The sequence below is a fragment of the Triticum aestivum genome, chromosome 6A (assembly GCF_018294505.1).
Source record: "Triticum aestivum cultivar Chinese Spring chromosome 6A, IWGSC CS RefSeq v2.1, whole genome shotgun sequence".
Taxonomy (NCBI): domain Eukaryota; kingdom Viridiplantae; phylum Streptophyta; class Magnoliopsida; order Poales; family Poaceae; genus Triticum; species Triticum aestivum.
In genome coordinates, this window is record NC_057809.1 from 429,875,125 (window position 1) to 429,897,634 (window position 22,510).

The 22,510-nt window shown below is 46.7% G+C and overlaps 1 protein-coding gene across 1 annotated transcript; it reads right to left on the reverse strand.

Annotated features, from left to right (window-relative positions):
- Positions 1-378: 378 nt before the first annotated feature.
- LOC123127754 (protein MIS12 homolog) lies at positions 379-4,410 on the reverse strand. Its single transcript, XM_044547580.1, has 7 exons — positions 4,094-4,410; positions 3,943-4,006; positions 3,065-3,184; positions 1,866-1,958; positions 1,647-1,785; positions 929-1,063; positions 379-836 (listed from the first exon to the last, which is right to left on the reverse strand). The coding sequence occupies exons 1-7, from the start codon at positions 4,216-4,218 to the stop codon at positions 769-771; spliced, it is 744 nt and encodes a 247-aa protein (XP_044403515.1). The 5' UTR covers positions 4,219-4,410; the 3' UTR covers positions 379-768.
- Positions 4,411-22,510: the final 18,100 nt, after the last annotated feature.

The window sequence follows — 22,510 nt, forward strand, 5'->3', positions numbered from 1 at the left end:
AAATCCATGTGTGTACACTAAACAAACAATTATATAAAAAAACAGTGTAGTAATCAATTGTGGCCTAAAGAAACAATAAGTGGATAGCCGATGAAACTATTTACCTTGCTCTTTCATTTTTGCAAATGTCATAATGGTCATAGTTTCCAAGAAATTATGGAGGTGTACAAGATACCTGTAATTTATTTTAACGGGTAAAAAAGCATAGAAGAGCCATACGCAATGTGGGATAATGGCTGCAACGAATTGCAGAAAATTCGCATTAGAGACCTCCAGTTCATTTTCATCAATTCCACTTCGGTTACTTCTTTCCACTGAGACATACAAAGAAAACAGCTCCGAGAAAAGGATATGAACCTACAGCGGCCCAAAACGCCATAAAGAAGAAACCCAACACAAAGGAGCATTGGACAATTTTTTATACACAAACAAAAAGGTTGTATTCGACAGGAACACACCCAGGGAGAGTCTACTGCAGATCTTTCTATTTGTTTATCTCAATTGCGTGCAGCGGCAACAATGGTAGACGGATGGGATTAAGCACTAGAGATCTTATAGAATGCTGGAGACTGGAGAGTGCTACTGTGCTAGTGGTCTTTTGAGTCTGGAGAGACAACATATGTATAGATGTTGACATGTACATACAGCTGTTCTGATAGAGCTGCAGTTCAGGTAGCTAGCGAGAGGGTAGCTTGACAACATTACAGGGGACTTTGTAGTACATGGGGGCGGTTGACATCCTCATATTGCAAACCCCCACAACACATGTTACTCCTTCCGCGAGTCATTCACAGCCGCATTCACCTCTTGCATGTCCTCAGTGCTAGGAGCGGAACCTGTGAGACAGGGTGATGAGATTAAAGTCTGTGCCATAGATACAACGATAACAACGAAGAGATCCAGAGGAAAATGACGGTGGAACCCTTACCCGGTGCTAAACGCTTCTGGTCTCTAAGACAATTGACGTTCCAAACATTTTGGCCCACCATGGCCTCAAGCTCAACCTTTTTCCTTTTCATAACCTTCATTTTCTGGTGCAATTTTGGTATTGTGTTCGCAATAGCTGCAGGTTCAGCACAGTTGAGTAGGCATACATTCTGAACCAGAGATAATTGAGCAGAAGCAGTGCTTCTCGAATAGTAGCTAGCAGCACTATCTAGACCAAATTTAGATGTAGGGATATGATCTTTGTGATTTCTGCCAAGCATACTGTTAACCATGTTCAGCTGTATTTACGCTAGATGCAAAAAGGATAGAACATTGCCAGACAAAAACTGAGAAGTCATAATTAAGTGTGAGAACCATCTGGTTGCTAAAGCTAACACGTCAGAGCAAAAAGTTCAAAAGACGACCAAAGGTTAATGGTGTATTGAATTGTTGCTCATAAATAAATAACAAATGGCTCACACTGATAGGTGAGGCACTTACTACCAAATTACTAATTAGTATCTCAACGATCTAACGAGGAGATAGGGAAGAACATTGACTTCAGGGCTTAAGGTGATAAGGCTATGATAACAAATAATATCTGGTGTGGTTTCACACAATAACCCTTCACTAATCATCTGAACTGGTGAGTGTTCAAATAAATAATTCAATAAATTGAAAGTTCTGATTACTTTGAGAATTAGATATTTAATGCATACCTTGTATATTCTCCTGAACAGATTTGTCTTCAAACAACTTCAGTACTTCAGCGATAGAGGAATTAAGGTTACTCTTGTATGTAGTTTGCCTTTCCAAGGAAGAAATTTCTCTTTGAAGTTCTTCAGATTCCTTGTTAGCCTAATTAAACAACACCAGAGTTTGTTAAATTAAGTGTAGATAATATTAACAAGCAAATTCTTTACGAGTAAAGTACTTACATCTGCCAGTTTTTTTCTCAAAGAATTAAGTTCTGCATCCAGTTCCGAATCAGAATTCCCATCTTTATGCAACACCATTGCAGAAGAATTATCCTGATGAAGAAAATATATTCTAATTATAATCACTTACATGCCTCTTGATTTTTGAAATGCAGGTTGTAAAGTAAATATAAAATAATGCATGGCTTCAGTGAAACAAAATGTGCAGAAACATGTCATTTATTGAGTACCGTATTGCAAGAAAACTTTGACCTTAATCTTAACTATATGTTTCACGCTGATTCCATTTAGTAGATATAAGAACTGAACTGCGGATGACACTTACCAGAAACTTTGTTCTGTACCATAATATCAAACTGGAAAGTCGATGGTTATGAGTTAATCACTTAGTTGTATTAAACTTCTATTTCCCTACAAACAGTTTAGTAAAATGGTGTGATTGATACTGAACAAATCTATATTTGCCTGTAGGGCATCTAGAATCGAAATCTAAGTGCAATAATTTCAACGAAGATGGATAGAAAACAGAATTGCACTAATATATGCTAAGAATATAAAAGAAAAAGGTATCTATTTCAATACAACGGCCAACAAATTAATGATGTGCATTAGTTGGGCAATTCAAAATAAGACATCAATAAGAAATGTCCAGATATATTTTGCCCTGAGATTCAGAAGGTCTTGCTGATATTACTATTTATCATATTACTTCCTAGTAGAACATAATGTACACCACGGGCACTTAGAAAAACTGCACTTGAATAATATCATGAGATACAACATAGGTAAAGAAAAGCTCAAGCTTTCATAGCCAAAACAAAGCCTAAAAGTCAGAAATGATGGAATATTAATCACTGTAGAGTAGAGAGCAGAACTCAAATTCTCTAATTAGCTTACAAAATAGTTCAAGCCTGAGTGGTATTAACTGTGCACAACTTTTATCTTGAAAGGTTTCCTTGTCAATTGCTGAGTCAACTGAATGAAATGTTTTTTTTTCACAAACGGGTGAATCAATATAAGATGAGGCATCAGTTTCCACATTATGAACCCCCAAGACGAAAAGTATCTTTAAAATAATCTATAGTGAATCATGTGAAACAGGGGTGAGAATTGAGTGGATTAATTCTAAACCGAGAGTGTTGGGTCAAATTGAAAATTCTGGCTTGCCAAAATTTATTACTTTGAGATAAGAGACATACATCTTCAGGTGCCACAAATCCTTCAGGTACAGTTAAACATTTCCGAAGGCAATACATCTCCCAATTGTTCATTCTCTTGTCCAATACATCCTTTACCAAGTGGTGAATTTCATTTACTCCCTAAGACAAAAATCATCACAAAGTCCATAATTTCAGATGTTTCCAGCAGACATTTTGACAAAAAATATACAGAACATTTAATCATATGAAAGAATGTAACATAGGCTAAATAAATCAGTTTTTATAACTATCCTAAAGGATGCTATAGGTAAAACCAGATGAATTATAGGTCGAACCTAAAGTTAATATGAGGATTGTTCTAACTGTTTCAAACTTCCAGTCAGTAATCATTTTACTTTCAGAAATTGCGAATAGTGTCTGGTATCAAATGTGTGACAAAGAAGACCTCATTCCTGGCACAATAAAGTTCCAAGACACTGTTTGCAGAACAAAGTAATATCCAGTTTGCTACAGAAAGGGATCACCAAGCATGTAAATCTAAATTTTATATCCTCTACACCTGAAAGACGCATCTACTTAGGCAGTTAAGGCGACATCGCTACATCAATTTCCTTTGGAATGGGTATACTCGAACATATAATAAACCTATCTATACATGGCAGACACAGATTATTTTTCCCCACTGTGGGATTACAAGCAAAACAGACCCATCTTCACATGTGCAAGCCACTGAGGGCGTTTAGTCCATATTCAAACCTAACAGTTTCCCCTGTGCAATCACTGAAGGAGCATTATTAGCATGTAAAATGCAAAAACTCTGGCTAAGACACCATTCTGGATCTGGTAGTGCCCTGAATCCTCCAAAATTCAAAAGGAGGATTCGGTTATATTGGATCCTGAGGTCGGAAGAAACCTACCCGTTTCAGCTCCTCGGCCTTATTGGTCGCCGTGGCGGCGCCGACCGCCGTGGGGGCGCCTTCCCTGTAGAATGACAGCGAAAGGGCAAAGTTAGCAAAACCGGTAGGCGGCAAAGGGGGGGAAGCTACGGAGAGGGATCCGACGCGTAACTGGAGGCAGTAGTCGAAGGCCTGGAAGCAGACGTCGTCGACGAAGTTGAGGACCTCGTTGATGAAGGTCTGAGGGCTCAGTCCGAGCGCCGCCTCCGCCGCCGAGGTCTCGCCGTCACCTTCCATGCCTCCCGTCGCGGCCCTTCGAGACTAGCGGGCGGCGGTCTTGAATCGTGGCGGCGTGTGCGCAGCTGTGAGAGGAGAGGCGGCTGATTGGACTGGACACGGGAGTATTGAGTGGCTCGGGCTCCGGCGGCCGGCGCGGCGGTTTCGTTCAAATTTTGCGCTGGCCGCTGCCGCCTATTTGGGCGAAAACTTAGGCACCCCTCAAGAAAACTTGGGAAAATTTAGGCGATCCGTCCTGTGGGCCGGCCCATGTCCTGGTCCTAGGGGGTGTTTGCTTTGAGAGACTTTTTTGTGTTGGGATTAAAAAAGGTTTCTAGCAAAATAAATAGGATGGGACTTTTTTAAGTAAAATTCCTTAGAAGCATCTTCTTAAAAATCTTTTTTAAAAAATCTTAAGGACTAAAAAAAATTTTAGTACTAAAGAACCAAACAGCACCTAAGACGGTTTTCTTTCGTTGATTTGATCGGTTCTAGAGCAAAACCAGGGAGCTCCTGTTTACCGTATCCTGCGGCAAATAGTTGGAGCGACGCACGCAGGTGCCTCACTGGGCAGGCCCATTAGAAGACCACGCGCGCATCACTAAAAGGAGATGTAAGGCCAACTTTACCGCACGATCCCATCCTGTCCGGCCCCGTTCGTTTGGAGTAAAACGGATAAACCAGATGGCCCAGCGTGTAACGCCGCGAGACCGATGTGCCAGGTGTCGTTCAGTTATTCGCTGTTGTTGCCTTGTCATTGCTTGCATGTCATGCATTGCATATCATGTCATCATGCGCATTTCATTTGCATGCGTGTTCATCTCATGCATCCGAGCTTTTTCCCCGTTGTCTGTTTCGCAATCCGGCGCTTCGTTCTCCTCCAGTGGTCATTTCTACCTTTCTTTTGTGTGTGGGCATTAAACATTTCTGGATTGGACCGAGACTTGCCAAGCGGCCTTGGTTTACTACCGATAGACCGCCTGTCAAGTTTCGTACCATTTGGACTTCGTTTGATACTCCAACGGTTAACCGAGGGACCGAGAAGGCCTCGTGTGTGTTGCAGCCCAACACCCCTCCAATTTTTCCCAAAACCCACCAAACTCTGCACAATGTCCTAGAGCGTTCGATCACGATCGCGTGGGCGAAAATCACACCTCATTTGGACTCTCCTAGCTCCACTTATGCCTATATATACACCCCCCATTCCAAATCTCAGATTTCTCCCCGTCCTCCTCCAAAAAAAAACCTCCCCGCACCGACGGACACGTCCGCCCCCAACCGGACGCGTCCACCGCCGCGTCCCTCGTCTAACCGCCGATCGCCACGTGGGCGAGGCCCACATCGCCGCCGCCAGCCCAGATCGGGCCTCCCCGGCCCGTAGTCTCCCCGCCGCCTCCTCCTACGTCCGCCGCCGCCACCTCCGGCGCCGGTGGCCGCCGCCGCCACGGGCCGCCACGCTCCCGACCGGAGTTCGTCGCCGCGTCGCCGCGGGCCGCCGCGCCGACCCCGCTCCGCCCCGCTGCCATCTCCGGTGGCCGCGGCTCCGCCACCGCCCGGCGCCGCCGTCTCGGCCACCGGACGCCGCCCCCGCCGGCGGCCGTCCCCGCCTTCGCCGGCGTCGCCTCGGGAGGCGCGCCCCGACCCGGCTGCTACAGTGCTTGAACAGTGGATCTGAGATCTAAATCCTCCCGGTTGACTTTTCACCCCCGTAACCCTAATTTTTTATGCTATGTTTGACTGCTCGTATCTCCGCAACCGTAGCTTCGTTTTGGGGGTATGATATATCAAAATCTTCGCCTCGACGTGTACATCATTTCGTTCCATTGCATCATTTGCATTTGAGGTCATCTTGTTGCCCAAAATGCTGTTAGAAGGAGGCTTCGTGAGTTAAATTGCAGATCCGTTAGTTCATCATGCACTTTTGTCATTTTTTGCCATGTTTAATCCGTGCATGATATGCCTGTGCCTCTTTGGGATGAATTGTTAAGCATTTTGTCTTCTTTCCAGAGGTGCCACCCATGCATTTTTAGGGTGTGAGTGTTGTCTTGTGCAAGCTTGCAAAGAGAGGTACCTGAGATTGCTGATTTCAGGGACTTAGTGATTTTCACCAAGTCTGGGATATTTTAGTTCATGATGCCATATGTTCTGCTTGTTTCCTAGTGATCCGTGCCTCTTTTGAGGATGATCAGTAAGGGACTTTTGTTATTCATGTTATGCTCTATCCATCCATGTCCTTGTTTGCATATATGGAGTGCTCTAGGTTGACTCAATCGAGCTCAACTTTTGCTTCGTTGTTAATCTGGGCAGATCGTCAACTTGTTTGCGATTTTGCCGATGCTACCGTTAGTGTTCCATGCATGCTATGCCTTTGTTCTTGCCATGTGTAGCTAGCATTTTGTGCCTTCTTGATGGTTATGTGCTTGCCTTGCTATGACTTGCACCATGGTGAGTGCATCGAGCTCGTTTACATGCCTTCGTGGGTTATATTTCAGCATGTCTCAGTTTTCACTAAGTCTGAAAACTGATTGTGTTTTATGCTATGTTCGTGTGCCCGTTAATATATTTTGTAAATCCTTTTGGCCCCAGGTCACTTTGGGTCTTCTGTTAAGCTTGTTGAGTAGCTCCATTCCATATTCTTACTTGTCATGTTCAGGTCATTTATCATGTTATTTTGCTCCTCCGAAGAGAGCATCGTGATCTGAAATTTCAGGCTAGTGTTAATTTCACTAAGTCTGGAATCTGTTTTGCGTTTGCGTTTTTGCCATGCTTGTTTGAACCTCTTAATGGATGAATTTGCCTATGGCTCAGTGCTAGTGTTTTGTTAAGAATCTTGTGTACATCACTGCCATGTATTTTGTTTTCATGTTTGGTGGCTGTAGCATGTTCATTTCGTTGCATTTAGATGCCTACTTGCTGTAAATCGCAGACCGGTGTCATATCTTAAAACGCTTGCCATTTCCAAACCGTAACTCCGATTCCAATGATCTTTATATAGTTTTCAAGCGATTTAATCCCCTCTATCCAGTGGCACCCTTGGAATTCCAAGTTGAGGCCAGGTTCATGCATTTCCTGTCATATCTTGCATTTTGCATCCCGCATCGCATCCCGCATAGCATATCATCATTTCATCATATTGCTTGGTCTTGCACGTGGTTGATTGTATCCTTGTTGCTTGTTTGTCTTGTGTGGGTAGAGCCGGGAGACGAGTTCGCTACCGAGGAGCCCGTTGAGTTTGCTTGTGAGGATCCAGTCAACTCTGACAACTGTGCAGGCAAGATGATCATACCCTCGAAATCACTACTATCTTTGCTATGCTAGTTTGCTCGCTCTTGCTTTGCCAATGCTACGATGCCTACCTTTTGCTTGTCAGCCTCCCAATTGCCATGTCAAACCTCTAACCACCTTGTCCTAGCAAACCGTTGATTGGCTATGTTACCGCTTTGCTCAGCCCCTCTTATAGCGTTGCTAGTTGCAGGTGAAGATTGGAGCCGTTCCTTGTTGGAACATTTATTTACTTGTTGGGATATCATTATATTGCTATGTTATCTTAATGCATCTATATACTTGGTAAAGGGTGGAAGGCTCGGCCTCTCGCCTAGTGTTTTGTTCCACTCTTGCCGCCTTAGTTTCCGTCATATCGGTGTTATGTTCCCGGATTTTTGCGTTCCTTACGCGGTTGGGTTATAATGGGAACCCCTTGATATTTCGCCTTGATTAAAGCTTTTCCAGCAATGCCCAACCTTGGTTTTACCATTTTCCACCTAGCCCTTTTCTTTCCCTTGGGTTCTGCAGACTCAAGGGTCGTCTTATTTTACCCCCCCGGGCCAGTGCTCCTCTGAGTGTTGGTCCACCTGTCAGCTACCGGTGGCCACCAGGGGCAACTCTGGGCTGGCCTACCCGTACCTAGGACAATCTGAGTGTGCCCTGAGAAAGAGATATGTGCAGCTCCTATCGGGATTTGTCGGCACATTCGGGCGGTGTTGCTGGTCTTGTTTTAACCTGTCGAAGTGTCTTGAGTTACCGAGATACCGACTCTGATCGGAACGTCTTGGGAGGAGGTCTTTTCCTTCGTTGACCGTGAGAGCTTGTCATGGGCTAAGTTGGGACTCCCCTGCAGGGATTGAACTTTCGAAAGCCGTGCCCGCGGTTATGGGCAGATGGGAATTTGTTAATGTCCGGTTGTAGATAACTTAAACCTTAATTAATTAAAATGAATCAACTGAGTGTGTTGCCGTGATGGCCTCTTCTCGGCGGAGTCCGGGAAGTGGACACGGTGTTGGAGTAATGCTTGCGCAGGTTGTTCCTCTAGTTTCTTGCTCGCGCCTTGCCCCCTCTTCTCGCTCTCTTTTGCGAATTAGATAGCCACCATATATGCTAGTCGCTTGCTGCAGCTCCACATATATTTGCCTTATCCATTCCTATAAGCTTAAATAGTCTTGATCGCGAGGGTGCGAGATTGCTGAGTCCCTGTGGCTCACAGATACTATAATTCCAGATGCAGGTCCAGGTGATTCCGCTCCAGGTGACGAGTACGAGCTCAAGTGGGAGTTCGACGAGGACTCTCAGCGTTATTATGTTTCCTTTCCCGATGATCAGTAGTGGTGCCTAGTTGGGGTTTGATCCAGGGCCTTGTCGCATGTTGGGTTCTTTTCTATTTTGGCGCCGTAGTCGGGCCATGAGTGTTTGTTTGATGTATGTTATTTATGTACTTTGATGTGACGTGGCGAGTGTAAGCCAACTATGATATCTTCCCCTTTTATTATGTATTACATGGGATGTTGTAATGATTGCCTGACTTGCGACATGGCTTTCAATGCGGTTATGCCTCTAAGTCGTGCCTCGACACGTGGGAGATATAGCCGCATCGAGGGCGTTACAAGTTGGTAATCAGAGCCTTCCCCGACCTTAGGAGCCCCATTGCTTGATCGTTTTTAGCAGCCGAGTTGTGTCTAGAAAAATGTTTTGAGTCCTTAGGAATTATATATAGGAGAGCTTAGGAATTCTTTTTACTTCCCAGTCTCCTCATCGCTCTGGTAAGGCATCCTGACGTAGAGTTTTGACTCTTCTCTTCTCAAATTTCACAAAAAAAAATTTAGGATCACGCGAGTATCTTGGTTTTGTTCCGATGGTTTTGTGACGAGAACATTGTTCTTGGTGCCTCCTGTCTTTAGGGGTTGTGGCAGAGTCCCGGGGAGTTGAGCTCCGAGGTGTTGTCGTCACAATTTTATCGTTGCAATTCTGGAATACTTGAGATATGTTCGCCGACATCGAAAATCTCTCTTATGCAGTTCGTTGGTGAGATAACCTCGACGCCACCCAGTACTGGGGCGGGAGTTCGGGAGTATCGCCATAACTTGTATAACGGATGCTTTTCGAAGGTTGAGGTAGATGGTTTCCAAAGTTTTCTTGGTTATGTGTTGAAGGATGGATACAGCTGGATGTAGGATTTGCTAGTTTGGGTGAGATATTATGCTTCCCCTGTATCCCCAACACCTGATTGCATAACCGGAAAGGTTCGGGAGTTTCATAGGTGGGAAATCAAGTAGCTCTTAGGATATCTTTCCGACGGATGTATGGTATGAAATTGGGGTTCGACGTCTAGTGGTCCGCCTATTCACGGTCGGTTTTACAGTGGTCTCGTTGTGTCTTAAAGAGTCCTTGGCTATGCCGACTCGGGGACGCTTCGTATGTCATGTGCACTGCCTTGTATATGATGGTGCTGTACGATCGAGCCCGTGTAGGCCCCACCATGAAAACTTCGGGCGAAATCTCTATCATATGTTTGTTCTGGCTGATTCTGCAAGCCAATCCTTTGTTTTGTTTTGAGTTGTGGTATTTGAGTTGCTTCGAAGTCAAATGTTGATTCCATACTTTTTTCCAAGTGGTGTTCTCATACTTCTATGTGAATACTAATCCGTCATGATAATCGAGATTGTCATGTCAATCCTTTTCACCGATGTGCTTCTCCTCAAGTGGATCCGTTCACTTTAACATTCACAAGTTCAAGTATCAGTTCTTCTCAACGGTGTTCGTTTCATCCATCTCAAGTTGCATTTGTTTTCCCACCCTCCCACCCTTTTTTATTCAAGGACTCAGATTTCGTAATCAAGTGTCCATCCTATTCATGTGAAGTCTCTCCATTCTTTTCTATCAATATTCTTATCTGGTGATTCTCATGAAGATTCTAACGGAGCTTCAAGTTCGTCTCTCATCACTCGTTTTCTTCTCAGGTGGAACCAATTCAAGTTGTTGGTGTTGATCATATCCTTTCCTCGTTTCAATGTTTTCTCATGCCGGTGCAATTCATAATCATTCTCCACTTGCTATTCTTTTGTTCCGGAGTGCTCAAGATATCTCGAAGATTCGTGTTTCCGCTCTGTTTTCGTTCAAACTCTTTTGAGGATGTGATCTCATTCTAGCCATTTAATTCAACCGGTGCAATCTCTCTCTTTAAATCATTTCAACGGTGCTTCTTTTGAGTGGGCCCTAACCCACAGGTCTTTTCCCAGGATCTTACCTGACTCTTCTAATTCTCCCGGAGCTATCCTTAAAAAAAATTCTTTTCGAAGTTTTGACGTAAGAACGAATTGCCATCAGTCAAATGTCCTCCTCTAAAACCTTTCAAATTCTTCTCATCGTTGGCTAAACCTTTCCATTATTCATTCCGGAGTGCCTCAACAATTCACGGTGGTGTTTCTCGTTGTCATTTGAAGACTGAAGAAGAGTTTCTCCTTAATCTTGCACTTTTCTCTTCAAGATTCGTGGTTCTAGTTCGAGGCCATCCTCTCATAATTGTTCTGATTGTGGGAATTCTTTTCACCCATCTGGAGTAATTCAAGAGTCTTCTCAGTTTGATTATCCGGAGTTCATCAAATAAGATTTATTCATTCTCAGCTTTCAGCTCTCAGTCTCCTATTTTACCGGTGCTTCGTTCAAGTGATCTTTTATCGGCTCATGATCTCTTCGTTCTAATGTATCTAAATTCTCTCAAGTATCCTCGTTCATTTCATAATTATTCCCGGTGTTTCTTTATGTTTAATTCGTTCTTTTTCAATTCTTACGGTGGTGCGTTCAAGATTTCCCTTCCTTGGTTATTTATCAATTCATTCGTTATTTTCAATCCTACCGGTGATGCATTAAAGATCTTCCCAAGTTTGCGCTATATCTCTCTTAATCCTTTCAACGGGTATAAGTAATATGCCAAATCCGTTGATTGTCATCAATTTAATTGGTGAAGGATACGCATAATATAATTCTTATTCTTGTTTCATCGAGTTTATTTAATTCCTGTTTTCCGGAGTGGTTCATCATACTTATTCTTGGTTTCAAGTGCTCTTCTTTCTTTCCCGGAGTGCCAAGTTCTCTCAATCATTTGTCACGGAGATCTCTATCTAAATCATTGCAAGGCTTAAATCTTATTCTTTTCATCATTCAATTAGTTTGGATCATTCTTTTGTTTACCGGAGTTCGTCATGAAGATTCTACATGATGGTTCATCAATGATTTAACTCTTTATCGAGGTGTTCATCGAGATTCTTTTCTAAGAAGCTCAAGCTTTCTTCATATTGTAATCCGGAGTGCAATTCCTGCCTTCATATCATTGAAGGTGGTATTATGTTATTCTTGATAATGTTCCCTTCGTGTTTCATGATTCACAAGTTATCAAGAATGAGGTAGTTTAAATCCATTAATCTCGTCATTGGAGTATCTTGGGTTATATTTCACCTTAAGCCTTCCCTAAGGATGGTTGTTATTATGGTGCTTATAAATGATCCAAGTTTTCATTTATCCTCCCGGTGAAATAAGTTTCTCGCCTCTTAGTTCATATCAATCCAATCTTTTGTTTTCGTTAGTGGCAGAATTTTCACCTCATAAAGTTTGAGATGGTCTCCATAAGCCCACTACTACCTTGTTCTTTTCTTGTTGTTAATCCAACAAATCCGTTCTAACATTTGTTGTAACCGTGCTCTCTCAAGATCTTGTTTCCCTTCGTTCCGGAGGCATTGTGATGTTGCTCTCCTCAACCCATCTTCTCGGATTGTCAGGACCATGTTTTGATCGTGCTTATCTTTTTAACCAGAGTGTTGTGTCCCCTTTTGCTCAAGCTCTTTCATTTTACCAAGTTTTTCATCTCTTTTAAACCGGAGTGCTGTCCGAGATCTTTCTTACCCCTAGTTTCAATTCATTCAATAGTTACGGGGCAGTGTATTGTGATTTCATCAAGTATCTTCTCATCTTATCAAGTTATTATTCAATTCCTTTTCTTTTCAACCGGAGTGCTGCCTGAATTTGGTCTTCCTTGATCGCCTTCTTTAACCGAAGTGTTTTCAATATATATCTTGCCCTTCAACCTCAAGGTTTTTTGCAACATTCTTTATTCCTCTCTTCTAACGGAGTGTTTTCAACTTCGTTCATCTCAGTTGTATTCTTTTCTCGAAATGGCTTAACCTTTTTCGAGGTTCGTGGTTTCACTTGTTTGTCAAAGAAGCAACTTAGTTTTACCTATTCTTTTTCTCATCCGTTTTCCCTCCGGTGCAATTCTAGATCTCGGGACGAGATCCTCTCGTAGTGGTGGAGTGTTGTAATGCCCCGAGACCGATGTGCCAGGTGTCGTTCAGTTATTCGCTGTTGTTGCCTTGTCATTGCTTGCGTGTCATGCATTGCATATCATGTCATCATGCACATTTCATTTGCATGCGTGTTCGTCTCATGCATCCGAGCTTTTTCCCCGTTGTCTGTTTCGCAATCCGGCGCTTCGTTCTCCTCCAGTGGTCATTTCTACCTTTCTTTTGTGTGTGGGCATTAAACACTTCCGGATTGGACCGAGACTTGCCAAGCGGCCTTGGTTTACTACCGGTAGACCGCCTGTCAAGTTTCGTACCATTTGGACTTCGTTTGATACTCCAACGGTTAACCGAGGGACCGAGAAGGCCTCGTGTGTGTTGCAGCCCAACATCCCTCCAATTTTTCTCAAAACCCACCAAACTCTGCTCCATGTCCTAGAGCGTTCGATCACGATCGCGTGGGCGAAAACCGCACCTCATTTGGACTCTCCTAGCTCCACTTATGCCTATATATACACCCCCCATTCCAAATCTCAGATTTCTCCCCGTCCTCCTCCAAAAAAAAAACCTCCCCGCACCGACGGACACGTCCGCCCCCAACCGGACGCGTCCACCGCCGCGTCCCTCGTCCAACCGCCGATCGCCACGTGGGCGAGGCCCACATCGCCGCCGCCAGCCCGGATCGGGCCCTCCCCGGCCCGCAGTCTCCCCGCCGCCTCCTCCTACGTCCGCCGCCGCCACCTCCGGCGCCGGTGGCCGCCGCCGCCACGGGCCGCCGCGCCCCCGACCGGAGTTCGTCGCCGCGTCGCCGCGGGCCGCCGCGCCGACCCCGCTCCGCCCCGCTGCCATCTCCGGTGGCCGCGACTCCGCCACCGCCCGGCGCCGCCGTCCCGGCCAGCGGACGCCGCCCCCGCCGGCCGCCGTCCCCGCCTTCGCCGGCGTCGCCTCGGGAGGCGCGCCCCGACCCGGCTGCTACAGTGCTTGAACAGTGGATCTGAGATCTAAATCCTCCCGGTTGACTTTTCACCCCCGTAACCCTAATTTTTTATGCTATGTTTGACTGCTCATATCTCCGCAACCGTAGCTCCGTTTTGGGCGTATGATATATCAAAATCTTCGTCTCAACGTGTACATAAATTCATTCCATTGCGTCATTTGCATTTGAGGTCATCTTGTTGCCCAAAATGCTGTTAGAAGGAGGCTTCGTGAGTTAAATTGCAGATCCGTTAGTTCATCATGCACTTTTAATCCGTGCATGATATGCCTGTGCCTCTTTGGGATGAATTGTTAAGCATTTTGTCTTCTTTCCAGAGGTGCCACCCATGCATTTTTAGGGTGTGAGTGTTGTCTTGTGCAAGCTTGCAAAGAGAGGTACCTGAGATTGCTGATTTCAGGGACTTAGTGATTTTCACCAAGTCTGGGATATTTTAGTTCATGATGCCATATGTTCTGCTTGTTTCCTAGTGATCCGTGCCTCTTTTGAGGATGATCAGTAAGGGACTTTTGTTATTCATGTTATGCTCTATCCATCCATGTCCTTGTTTGCATATATGGAGTGCTCTAGGTTGACTCAATCGAGCTCAACTTTTGCTTCGTTGTTAATCTGGGCAGATCGTCAACTTGTTTGCGATTTTGCCGATGCTACCGTTAGTGTTCCATGCATGCTATGCCTTTGTTCTTGCCATGCGTAGCTAGCATTTTGTGCCTTCTTGATGGTTATGTGCTTGCCTTGCTATGACTTGCACCATGGTGAGTGCATCGAGCTCGTTTACATGCCTTCGTGGGTTATATTTCAGCATGTCTCAGTTTTCACTAAGTCTGAAAACTGATTGTGTTTTATGCTATGTTCGTGTGCCCGTTAATATATTTTGTGAACCCTTTTGGCCCCAGGTCACTTTGGGTCTTCTGTTAAGCTTGTTGAGTAGCTCCATTCCATATTCTTACTTGTCATGTTCAGGTCATTTATCATGTTATTTTGCTCCTCCGAAGAGAGCATCGTGATCTGAAATTTCAGGCTAGTGTTAATTTCACTAAGTCTGGAATCTGTTTTGCGTTTGCGTTTTTGCCATGCTTGTTTGAACCTCTTAATGGATGAATTTGCCTATGGCTCAGTGCTAGTGTTTTGTTAAGAATCTTGTGTACATCACTGCCATGTATTTTGTTTTCATGTTTGGTGGCTGTAGCATGTTCATTTCGTTGCATTTAGATGCCTACTTGCTGTAAATCGCAGACCGGTGTCATATCTTAAAACGCTTGCCATTTCCAAACCGTAACTCCGATTCCAATGATCTTTATATCGTTTTCAAGCGATTTAATCCCCTCTATCCAGTGGCACCCTTGGAATTCCAAGTTGAGGCCAGGTTCATGCATTTCCTGTCATATCTTGCATTTTGCATCCCGCATCGCATCCCGCATAGCATATCATCATTTCATCATATTGCTTGGTCTTGCACGTGGTTGATTGTATCCTTGTTGCTTGTTTGTCTTGTGTGGGTAGAGCCGGGAGACGAGTTCGCTACCGAGGAGCCCGTTGAGTTTGCTTGTGAGGGTCCAGTCAACTCTGACAACTGTGCAGGCAAGATGATCATACCCTCGAAATCACTACTATCTTTGCTATGCTAGTTTGCTCGCTCTTGCTTTGCCAATGCTACGATGCCTACCTTTTGCTTGTCAGCCTCCCAATTGCCATGTCAAACCTCTAACCACCTTGTCCTAGCAAACCGTTGATTGGCTATGTTACCGCTTTGCTCAGCCCCTCTTATAGCGTTGCTAGTTGCAGGTGAAGATTGGAGCCGTTCCTTGTTGGAACATTTATTTACTTGTTGGGATATCATTATATTGCTATGTTATCTTAATGCATCTATATACTTGGTAAAGGGTGGAAGGCTCGGCCTCTCGCCTAGTGTTTTGTTCCACTCTTGCCGCCTTAGTTTCCGTCATATCGGTGTTATGTTCCCGGATTTTTGCGTTCCTTACGCGGTTGGGTTATAATGGGAACCCCTTGATATTTCGCCTTGATTAAAGCTTTTCCAGCAATGCCCAACCTTGGTTTTACCATTTTCCACCTAGCCCTTTTCTTTCCCTTGGGTTCTGCAGACTCAAGGGTCGTCTTATTTTACCCCCCCGGGCCAGTGCTCCTCTGAGTGTTGGTCCACCTGTCAGCTACCGGTGGCCACCAGGGGCAACTCTGGGCTGGCCTACCCGTACCTAGGACAATCTGAGTGTGCCCTGAGAAAGAGATATGTGCAGCTCCTATCGGGATTTGTCGGCACATTCGGGCGGTGTTGCTGGTCTTGTTTTAACCTGTCGAAGTGTCTTGAGTTACCGAGATACCGACTCTGATCGGAACGTCTTGGGAGGAGGTCTTTTCCTTCGTTGACCGTGAGAGCTTGTCATGGGCTAAGTTGGGACTCCCCTGCAGGGATTGAACTTTCGAAAGCCGTGCCCGCGGTTATGGGCAGATGGGAATTTGTTAATGTCCGGTTGTAGATAACTTAAACCTTAATTAATTAAAATGAATCAACTGAGTGTGTTGCCGTGATGGCCTCTTCTCGGCGGAGTCCGGGAAGTGGACACGGTGTTGGAGTAATGCTTGCGCAGGTTGTTCCTCTAGTTTCTTGCTCGCGCCTTGCCCCCTCTTCTCGCTCTCTTTTGCGAATTAGATAGCCACCATATATGCTAGTCGCTTGCTGCAGCTCCACATATATTTGCCTTATCCATTCCTATAAGCTTAAATAGTCTTGATCGCGAGGGTGCGAGATTGCTGAGTCCCTGTGGCTCACAGATACTATAATTCCAGATGCAGGTCCAGGTGATTCCGCTCCAGGTGACGAGTACGAGCTCAAGTGGGAGTTCGACGAGGACTCTCAGCGTTATTATGTTTCCTTTCCCGATGATCAGTAGTGGTGCCTAGTTGGGGTTTGATCCAGGGCCTTGTCGCATGTTGGGTTCTTTTCTATTTTGGCGCCGTAGTCGGGCCATGAGTGTTTGTTTGATGTATGTTATTTATGTACTTTGATGTGACGTGGCGAGTGTAAGCCAACTATGATATCTTCCCCTTTTATTATGTATTACATGGGATGTTGTAATGATTGCCTGACTTGCGACATGGCTTTCAATGCGGTTATGCCTCTAAGTCGTGCCTCGACACGTGGGAGATATAGCCGCATCGAGGGCGTTACACAGCGCGCGGGTGCAAATGGACTTCTGTCCGTTTTCTGTCCGCTTTCGACCCATCCCCGGCCCAAGTTTGCGTTGATTTTGGGGTGAAACGGACAGGAGGGACGCGCGCGCTTGACCTCCCCTGGCCCGCCTATCGGTGGGAGAAAGCAACCCCCCCACCCACGCCCCATTTGGCGCCATTTCCCACAAACCCTCCCACGTCCCTCCCGCCGCCCCCTCCCTCCCCCCTCCATGGCCGACGCCCAGCCGGATTCCGGCGGCCTGGCCATCCACCCGCCTGGAAAGGCGAAGAAGAAGGCGGCCAAGGCACCAAGGAAGCTGCGGTCGGAGTGCACGCCGGAGGAGATCGCCAAGTTGAACGCGGAATCGACGAAGAGGAGGAACCGGAGAACGGTCGTCAAGGTCAATGCCGCCGCGGCCAAGTTCGCCGCCGAGCGCGATGCGATGGAGGCCGCACGGCGCAAGGCCGCGGTCGATGAGAAGGAGGACATCGTCAACAAAGCGCACGCCCTCCTCATGCTTGGATTTGGCCGTCCGGCCGGTTTCCCTGCAACAGTCGTCGGCCCGGCGAGCACAGGCTCGTCGGTCGCCCGGCCTCCGCACAGCCAGTCACCGACGTTGCGGACCACGCCCATGTCGCCCGGCTTTCCTCCGCCAAGGCACGACGGCTAGACCTGTTTCTCGGGGTCGCCGGACGTTGGCGTGATCGCGCCGTCCACACCGCGCCCCTTGGCCGTCATCGACCTCAACGTCACGCCTGGGTCCAGCAGCGGTGGCCGGCCGTCTGTCGAGATGCTAAGAAAGCAAGGACGGGCGCCATTCACGGGCACCATGCCCCCCCCCCCGCGTCTTCTTTGACGGAATGCCAACACCAACGCCACCGGTCGACGACCCCTTCTACAACCAGTACATGGAGGGCGTGATCTTCGAGGGTGGGTAGGGCCGTGCCTACAACCGCGAGGAGACCCAAAGTTAGGATGGTCGCGCCCAGTTCGTCCTCGATGAAGAAGCCGACGACCGTGCTGACTACGACCATGGTGACTCGTGGCATGAAGACGATGACATCTATTGCGAAGGTGATGGTGATGAAGAAGAAGGCAATGACGTTGATATTAGTGGCGAGCCATTGTTCATCGACGAGCTCACCCAAAAAGCGGAAGCACAAAAGAGGAGGAAGAGCATTCGCACGGGTTCATATACCCAAGATGAGGACAAAGTTGATTTGCCAATGTTGGATGGAGATTAGCCAAGATCCGAAGACCGGCGCGCAACCAAAAGGGCCTCATTTTTTGGACAAGAGTCCACAAAACATTCCATGGAAGGAAGATGTTTGAACTCTATCAAATTACAAGCAACCGTGGCATCACCTCGATTCAAAAAGAGGTGGTTATTCATTCAACAAGAGTGCAACAAGTATTGCGCCGCATTAGAGAGCGTTGAAGCACGGCCCGTGAGTGGTCTCGGCATTGGGGACATGGTATGATCTCCCCATCCTAGTCCTTTCCTTGCTTCGGCCATGAGACTTCGGCCTTTTATATGTTTGCATGTTCAATTGTTGTTCATCATGTGGTGTGGGCATTTCAATCTTTGGAGGCATTCAAGGCCCGGCACAATGACAAGCCATTCACTCTTACGCGTTGTTGGACAATCATCAACAATTGCCCTAAGTTCAAGGACTAATACCGTGAACTTCAAAGGAAGAGAGGCATGAAGACGACCAAGTTCGCCGGAGGTGGAGATGGTGAGGCGTGCAAGAGGCCGAGGGGCAAGACCAACTCCAAGGTTGACGACATACGTGATGCCTCATCCATGGCATTGCATGACACTTTGCATGGCATGATGTCTCAAAAGGATGTGAGGGACGAGAAGAAGCGACAAAGCAAGGACGAGCAAATGAAGCAATACCTAGACCTTCAAAGGAAGAAGCTTGAGATGGAGGAGGCGGCCAAGAGAAGGAAGCTCGACATGGAGGAGGTGGCCCGGCAAAGGCAGCTCGACATCGAGGCCGACAATGTCACGGCCATGCAGAGGCAGCTCGACATCATGGCCACCAATGCCGCCACCAAAGCGAAGGAGGTGGCCCTTGCGATCATGACCGTGGACTTGTCCAAGATGAGCAAGAAGACGAGAGCCTGGTTCGAGGCTAGGCAGAAGGAGATGCTCGACGCCGACGACCTGAACTAGGTTGTTCGATCGGCCGTGGCCGTTCTTTTTGGAGGCTGGCATGGGTGTCGCCCGCCCGCTGGGCCGCTGGCTGTGTGCCGGCGAGAAAAACTTTCATTTTGGAGGCCGGCTATGTTGCCGACCACTGGCTATGTTGCCGGCGAGGACAACTATTCATTTTGGAGGCCGGCTGTGTTGCCGGCCGCTGGCTGATGCCGGCGATGAACGTGTAGACCACTAGCTCTATTGCCGGCGTGATGAACTAGGGCCGCTGCCCTGATGAATTAGGGCTTGGAATTTGAAACGTTTCTCTTTTTTTAAATAGACGCGGACAGGATGGGGGCAAACGGATGCGGCCGCGCGCTGGGCGCACGGCCACCGCATCCCAGGACACGCCCGGACACGACCCCATCTCCCTACCCAAATGGACAGAATCCGGACGAGTCTGTTTGGGGTCTGTAACACCCCGGATGTAATTTACCCAATATGTACTCCAACTCTTGCCGTTTCCGGCGTTAAGTTATTTTATTTTCTCAGGTTCAGGTTTTTGTCTCTGTATGTTGTTGTCGTTGTCATGCATCTCATATCATGTCATCATGTGCATTGCATTTGCATACGTGTTCATCTCATGCATTCGAGCATTTTCCCCATTGTCCGTTTTGCATTCCGGCGCTTCGTTCTCCTCCGGTGGTCATTTATACCTTTCTTTCATGTGTGGGGATTAAACATTTCCGGATTGGACCGAGACTTGCCAAGCGGCCTTGGTTTACTACCGGTAGACCGTCTGTCAAGTTTCGTACCATTTGGACTTCGTTTGATGCTCCAATGGTTAACCGAGGGACCGAGAAGGCCTCGTGTGTGTTGCATCCCAACACCCCTTCAAGTTGGGCCAAAACCTACCAAAACCCTCTCCATCTTCTAGAGCGTTCGATCATGATCGCATGGCCGAAAACCGCACCTCATTTGGACTGTCCTAACTCCCTCTATGCCTATTTAAAGACACCCCGAAAATCTCCTTCTCCTTCCTCCCGAAACTCTAGATCCACTTCGTCCGCCACCGCCGGACATCAACAGCCACCGACGGACATGTCCAATTCGCCCCCGCCGCCGCCACGTGGCAACCGCCGCCGCCGCCGCCTCTAAGGCCCGCCGAGCCCAGCGCGGGCCCGCGGAGCCCATCGTGCCGCGCCCCGCCGCCCGGGTGCCCCGCCGCCATCGTCACCGGAGCCGGCCGCGCCGGCCGCCTCTCCCTCCGCGCCGGCCACCAGCGACCTCCGCCGCCACCAACCTCTGCCGGCGTCGCCCCGGCCACCGGAGCCCGCCGCCCCGGTCGCCGCACCCGCGGGCGCCTCGCCGCGCCGGCGCCGCCACTTCAGCAGCTCCGACAACCCCCCTCCCCCCCGCGCAAGAACTCCGGCGACCTTCAAGAAATCCAGCGATCCTCGTAAACTGCGCCGGCCGGATCCAGATCTGAGATTCGTCTCGGGTTGACTTTTGCCCGAAACCCTAATTATTTGCTCAGGTTCATCGCATCGTAACTTTGCATCCGTAGCTCCGTTTTGTGCATATAGCATATCAAAATGTTCGCCTCAGAGAACACATCATTTCATCTTATTGCATCATTTTCATTTGAGTTCATCTTGATGCCCGAAATGCTGTTAGAAGAATGCTATTTGAGATAATTGTCAGATCTGCTGCTCCATTTAGATATTTGTCATTTTTGCCATCATTATTGTGTGCATGATATGCCCCTGAGCTCTTCATGCGTTTTGTTATATGTTTTGCCATCTATCCAGAGGTGCAATCCATGTCTTTTTGTGATGTGTGTGGTGACTAGCACAAGCTTGCAAAGTGGAGCATTCGTTAATGCTGATTTCAGGGACATCATTTCCACTAAGTCCTTGACCTGTTTAGCTCATATTGCCATATGTTCATGTTGTTTCCTAGTGATCCGTGCCTCTTTTGAGGATGTTCAGTAAGGATGTTTTGTTAATCTTGTAGTGCTCTATCCATCCATGCCTTTGTTTGCAATTATGGAGCACCCTAGCTTGAGTCAATCGAGCTCTACTTTTGTCATTTCGTGAATCTGGGCAGATTGTCTACTTGTTAGCGATTTTGCCGAGGATGTTGTAGTTGATCCATGCATGCTATGTTATTGTTCTTGCCATGTCTAGCTTGCATTTTGCGTATTCTTGATGGGTGTATGCTTATATTGTCATGACTTGCTCTGTAGTGAGTGCATCGAGCTCGTAAACATGCCTACTTGATATCTGTTTCAGCATGCTCCAGTTTTCACTAAGTCTGAGAACTGATTATGTTTTTGCCATGTTCACATGCTTGCAAATGTATTTTCTGATCCCTTTTGACTCAAGGTCATTAAGGGACTTTTGTTAAGCTCTTTGAGTAGCTCCATGACATGCTTTACTTTGTCATGTTTAGGTCCTGTAACATATTGTTTTCATGCTCCAAAGAGTGCTATCTGATCTGAGATTCCAGACAAGTGTTAATTTCACCAAGTCTGAGATCTGTTTGCCAAATGCATTTTTGCCATGCTTGTTTGAGCCTGTTAATGGATGAATTGGCCATAGCTCAGTGCTAGTATTTTGTTAAGCATCATGAATGGATCCCTGCCATGTATTTTGTTGTCATGTTTGGGTGCTGTAGCATGTTCATCTTGTTGCATTTAGTTGGCTACTTGCTGTAAATCGCAGAACGTGGCCATATTTGAATTGCTTGCCATTTCCAAACCGTAACTCCGATTCCGGTGATCTTTATATCATTTTCAAGCGATTTCATCTCACCTTTCCAGTGGCACACTTGGATTTCCAAGTTGAGGCCAGGTTCATGCATTCCTTGTCAAATCTTGCATATGCATCACATATTGCATCCTACATAGCATACCATCTTTGCATCATGTTGTTTGAGTTTGCACGTGGTTGATTGTGTCCTTGTTGCTTGTTTGTCTTGTTTGGGTAGAGCCGGGAGACGAGTTTGTTAACAAGGAGCCCGTTGAGTTTGCTTTCGAGGATCCAGTCAACTCTGACAACTTTGCAGGCAAGATGATCATACCCTCAAAATCACTACTATCTTGGCTTTGCTAGATGCTTGCTCTTTTTCTATGCCTATGCTACGATGCCTACCACTTGCTTATCATGCCTCCCAAATTGCCATGTCAAACCTCTAACCCACCATGTCCTAGCAAACCATTGATTGGCTATGTTACCGCTTTGCTCAGCCCCTCTTATAGCGTTGCTAGTTGCAGGTGAAGATTGGAGACCGTTCCTTGTTGGAACATTATTTACTTGTTGGGATATCATTATATTGCCATGTTATCTTAATGCATCTATATACTTGGTAAAGGGTGGAAGGCTCGGCCTCTCGCCTAGTGTTTTGTTCCACTCTTG

What these genes read in the sequence shown, in the direction of transcription:
- LOC123127754 (XM_044547580.1), bottom strand. Translation starts at nt 4,218, where the DNA reads ATGGAAGGTGACGGCGAGACCTCGGCGGCGGAGGCGGCGCTCGGACTG. An exon ending in GCCTTCGACTACTGCCTCCA is followed by an intron (nt 4,007 to 4,093) that starts GTTACGCGTCGG and finishes GTCATTCTACAG; the next exon opens with GGAAGGCGCCCCCACGGCGG. An exon ending in TGTTCAGGAGAATATACAAG is followed by an intron (nt 1,064 to 1,646) that starts GTATGCATTAAA and finishes CTGAACCTGCAG; the next exon opens with CTATTGCGAACACAATACCA.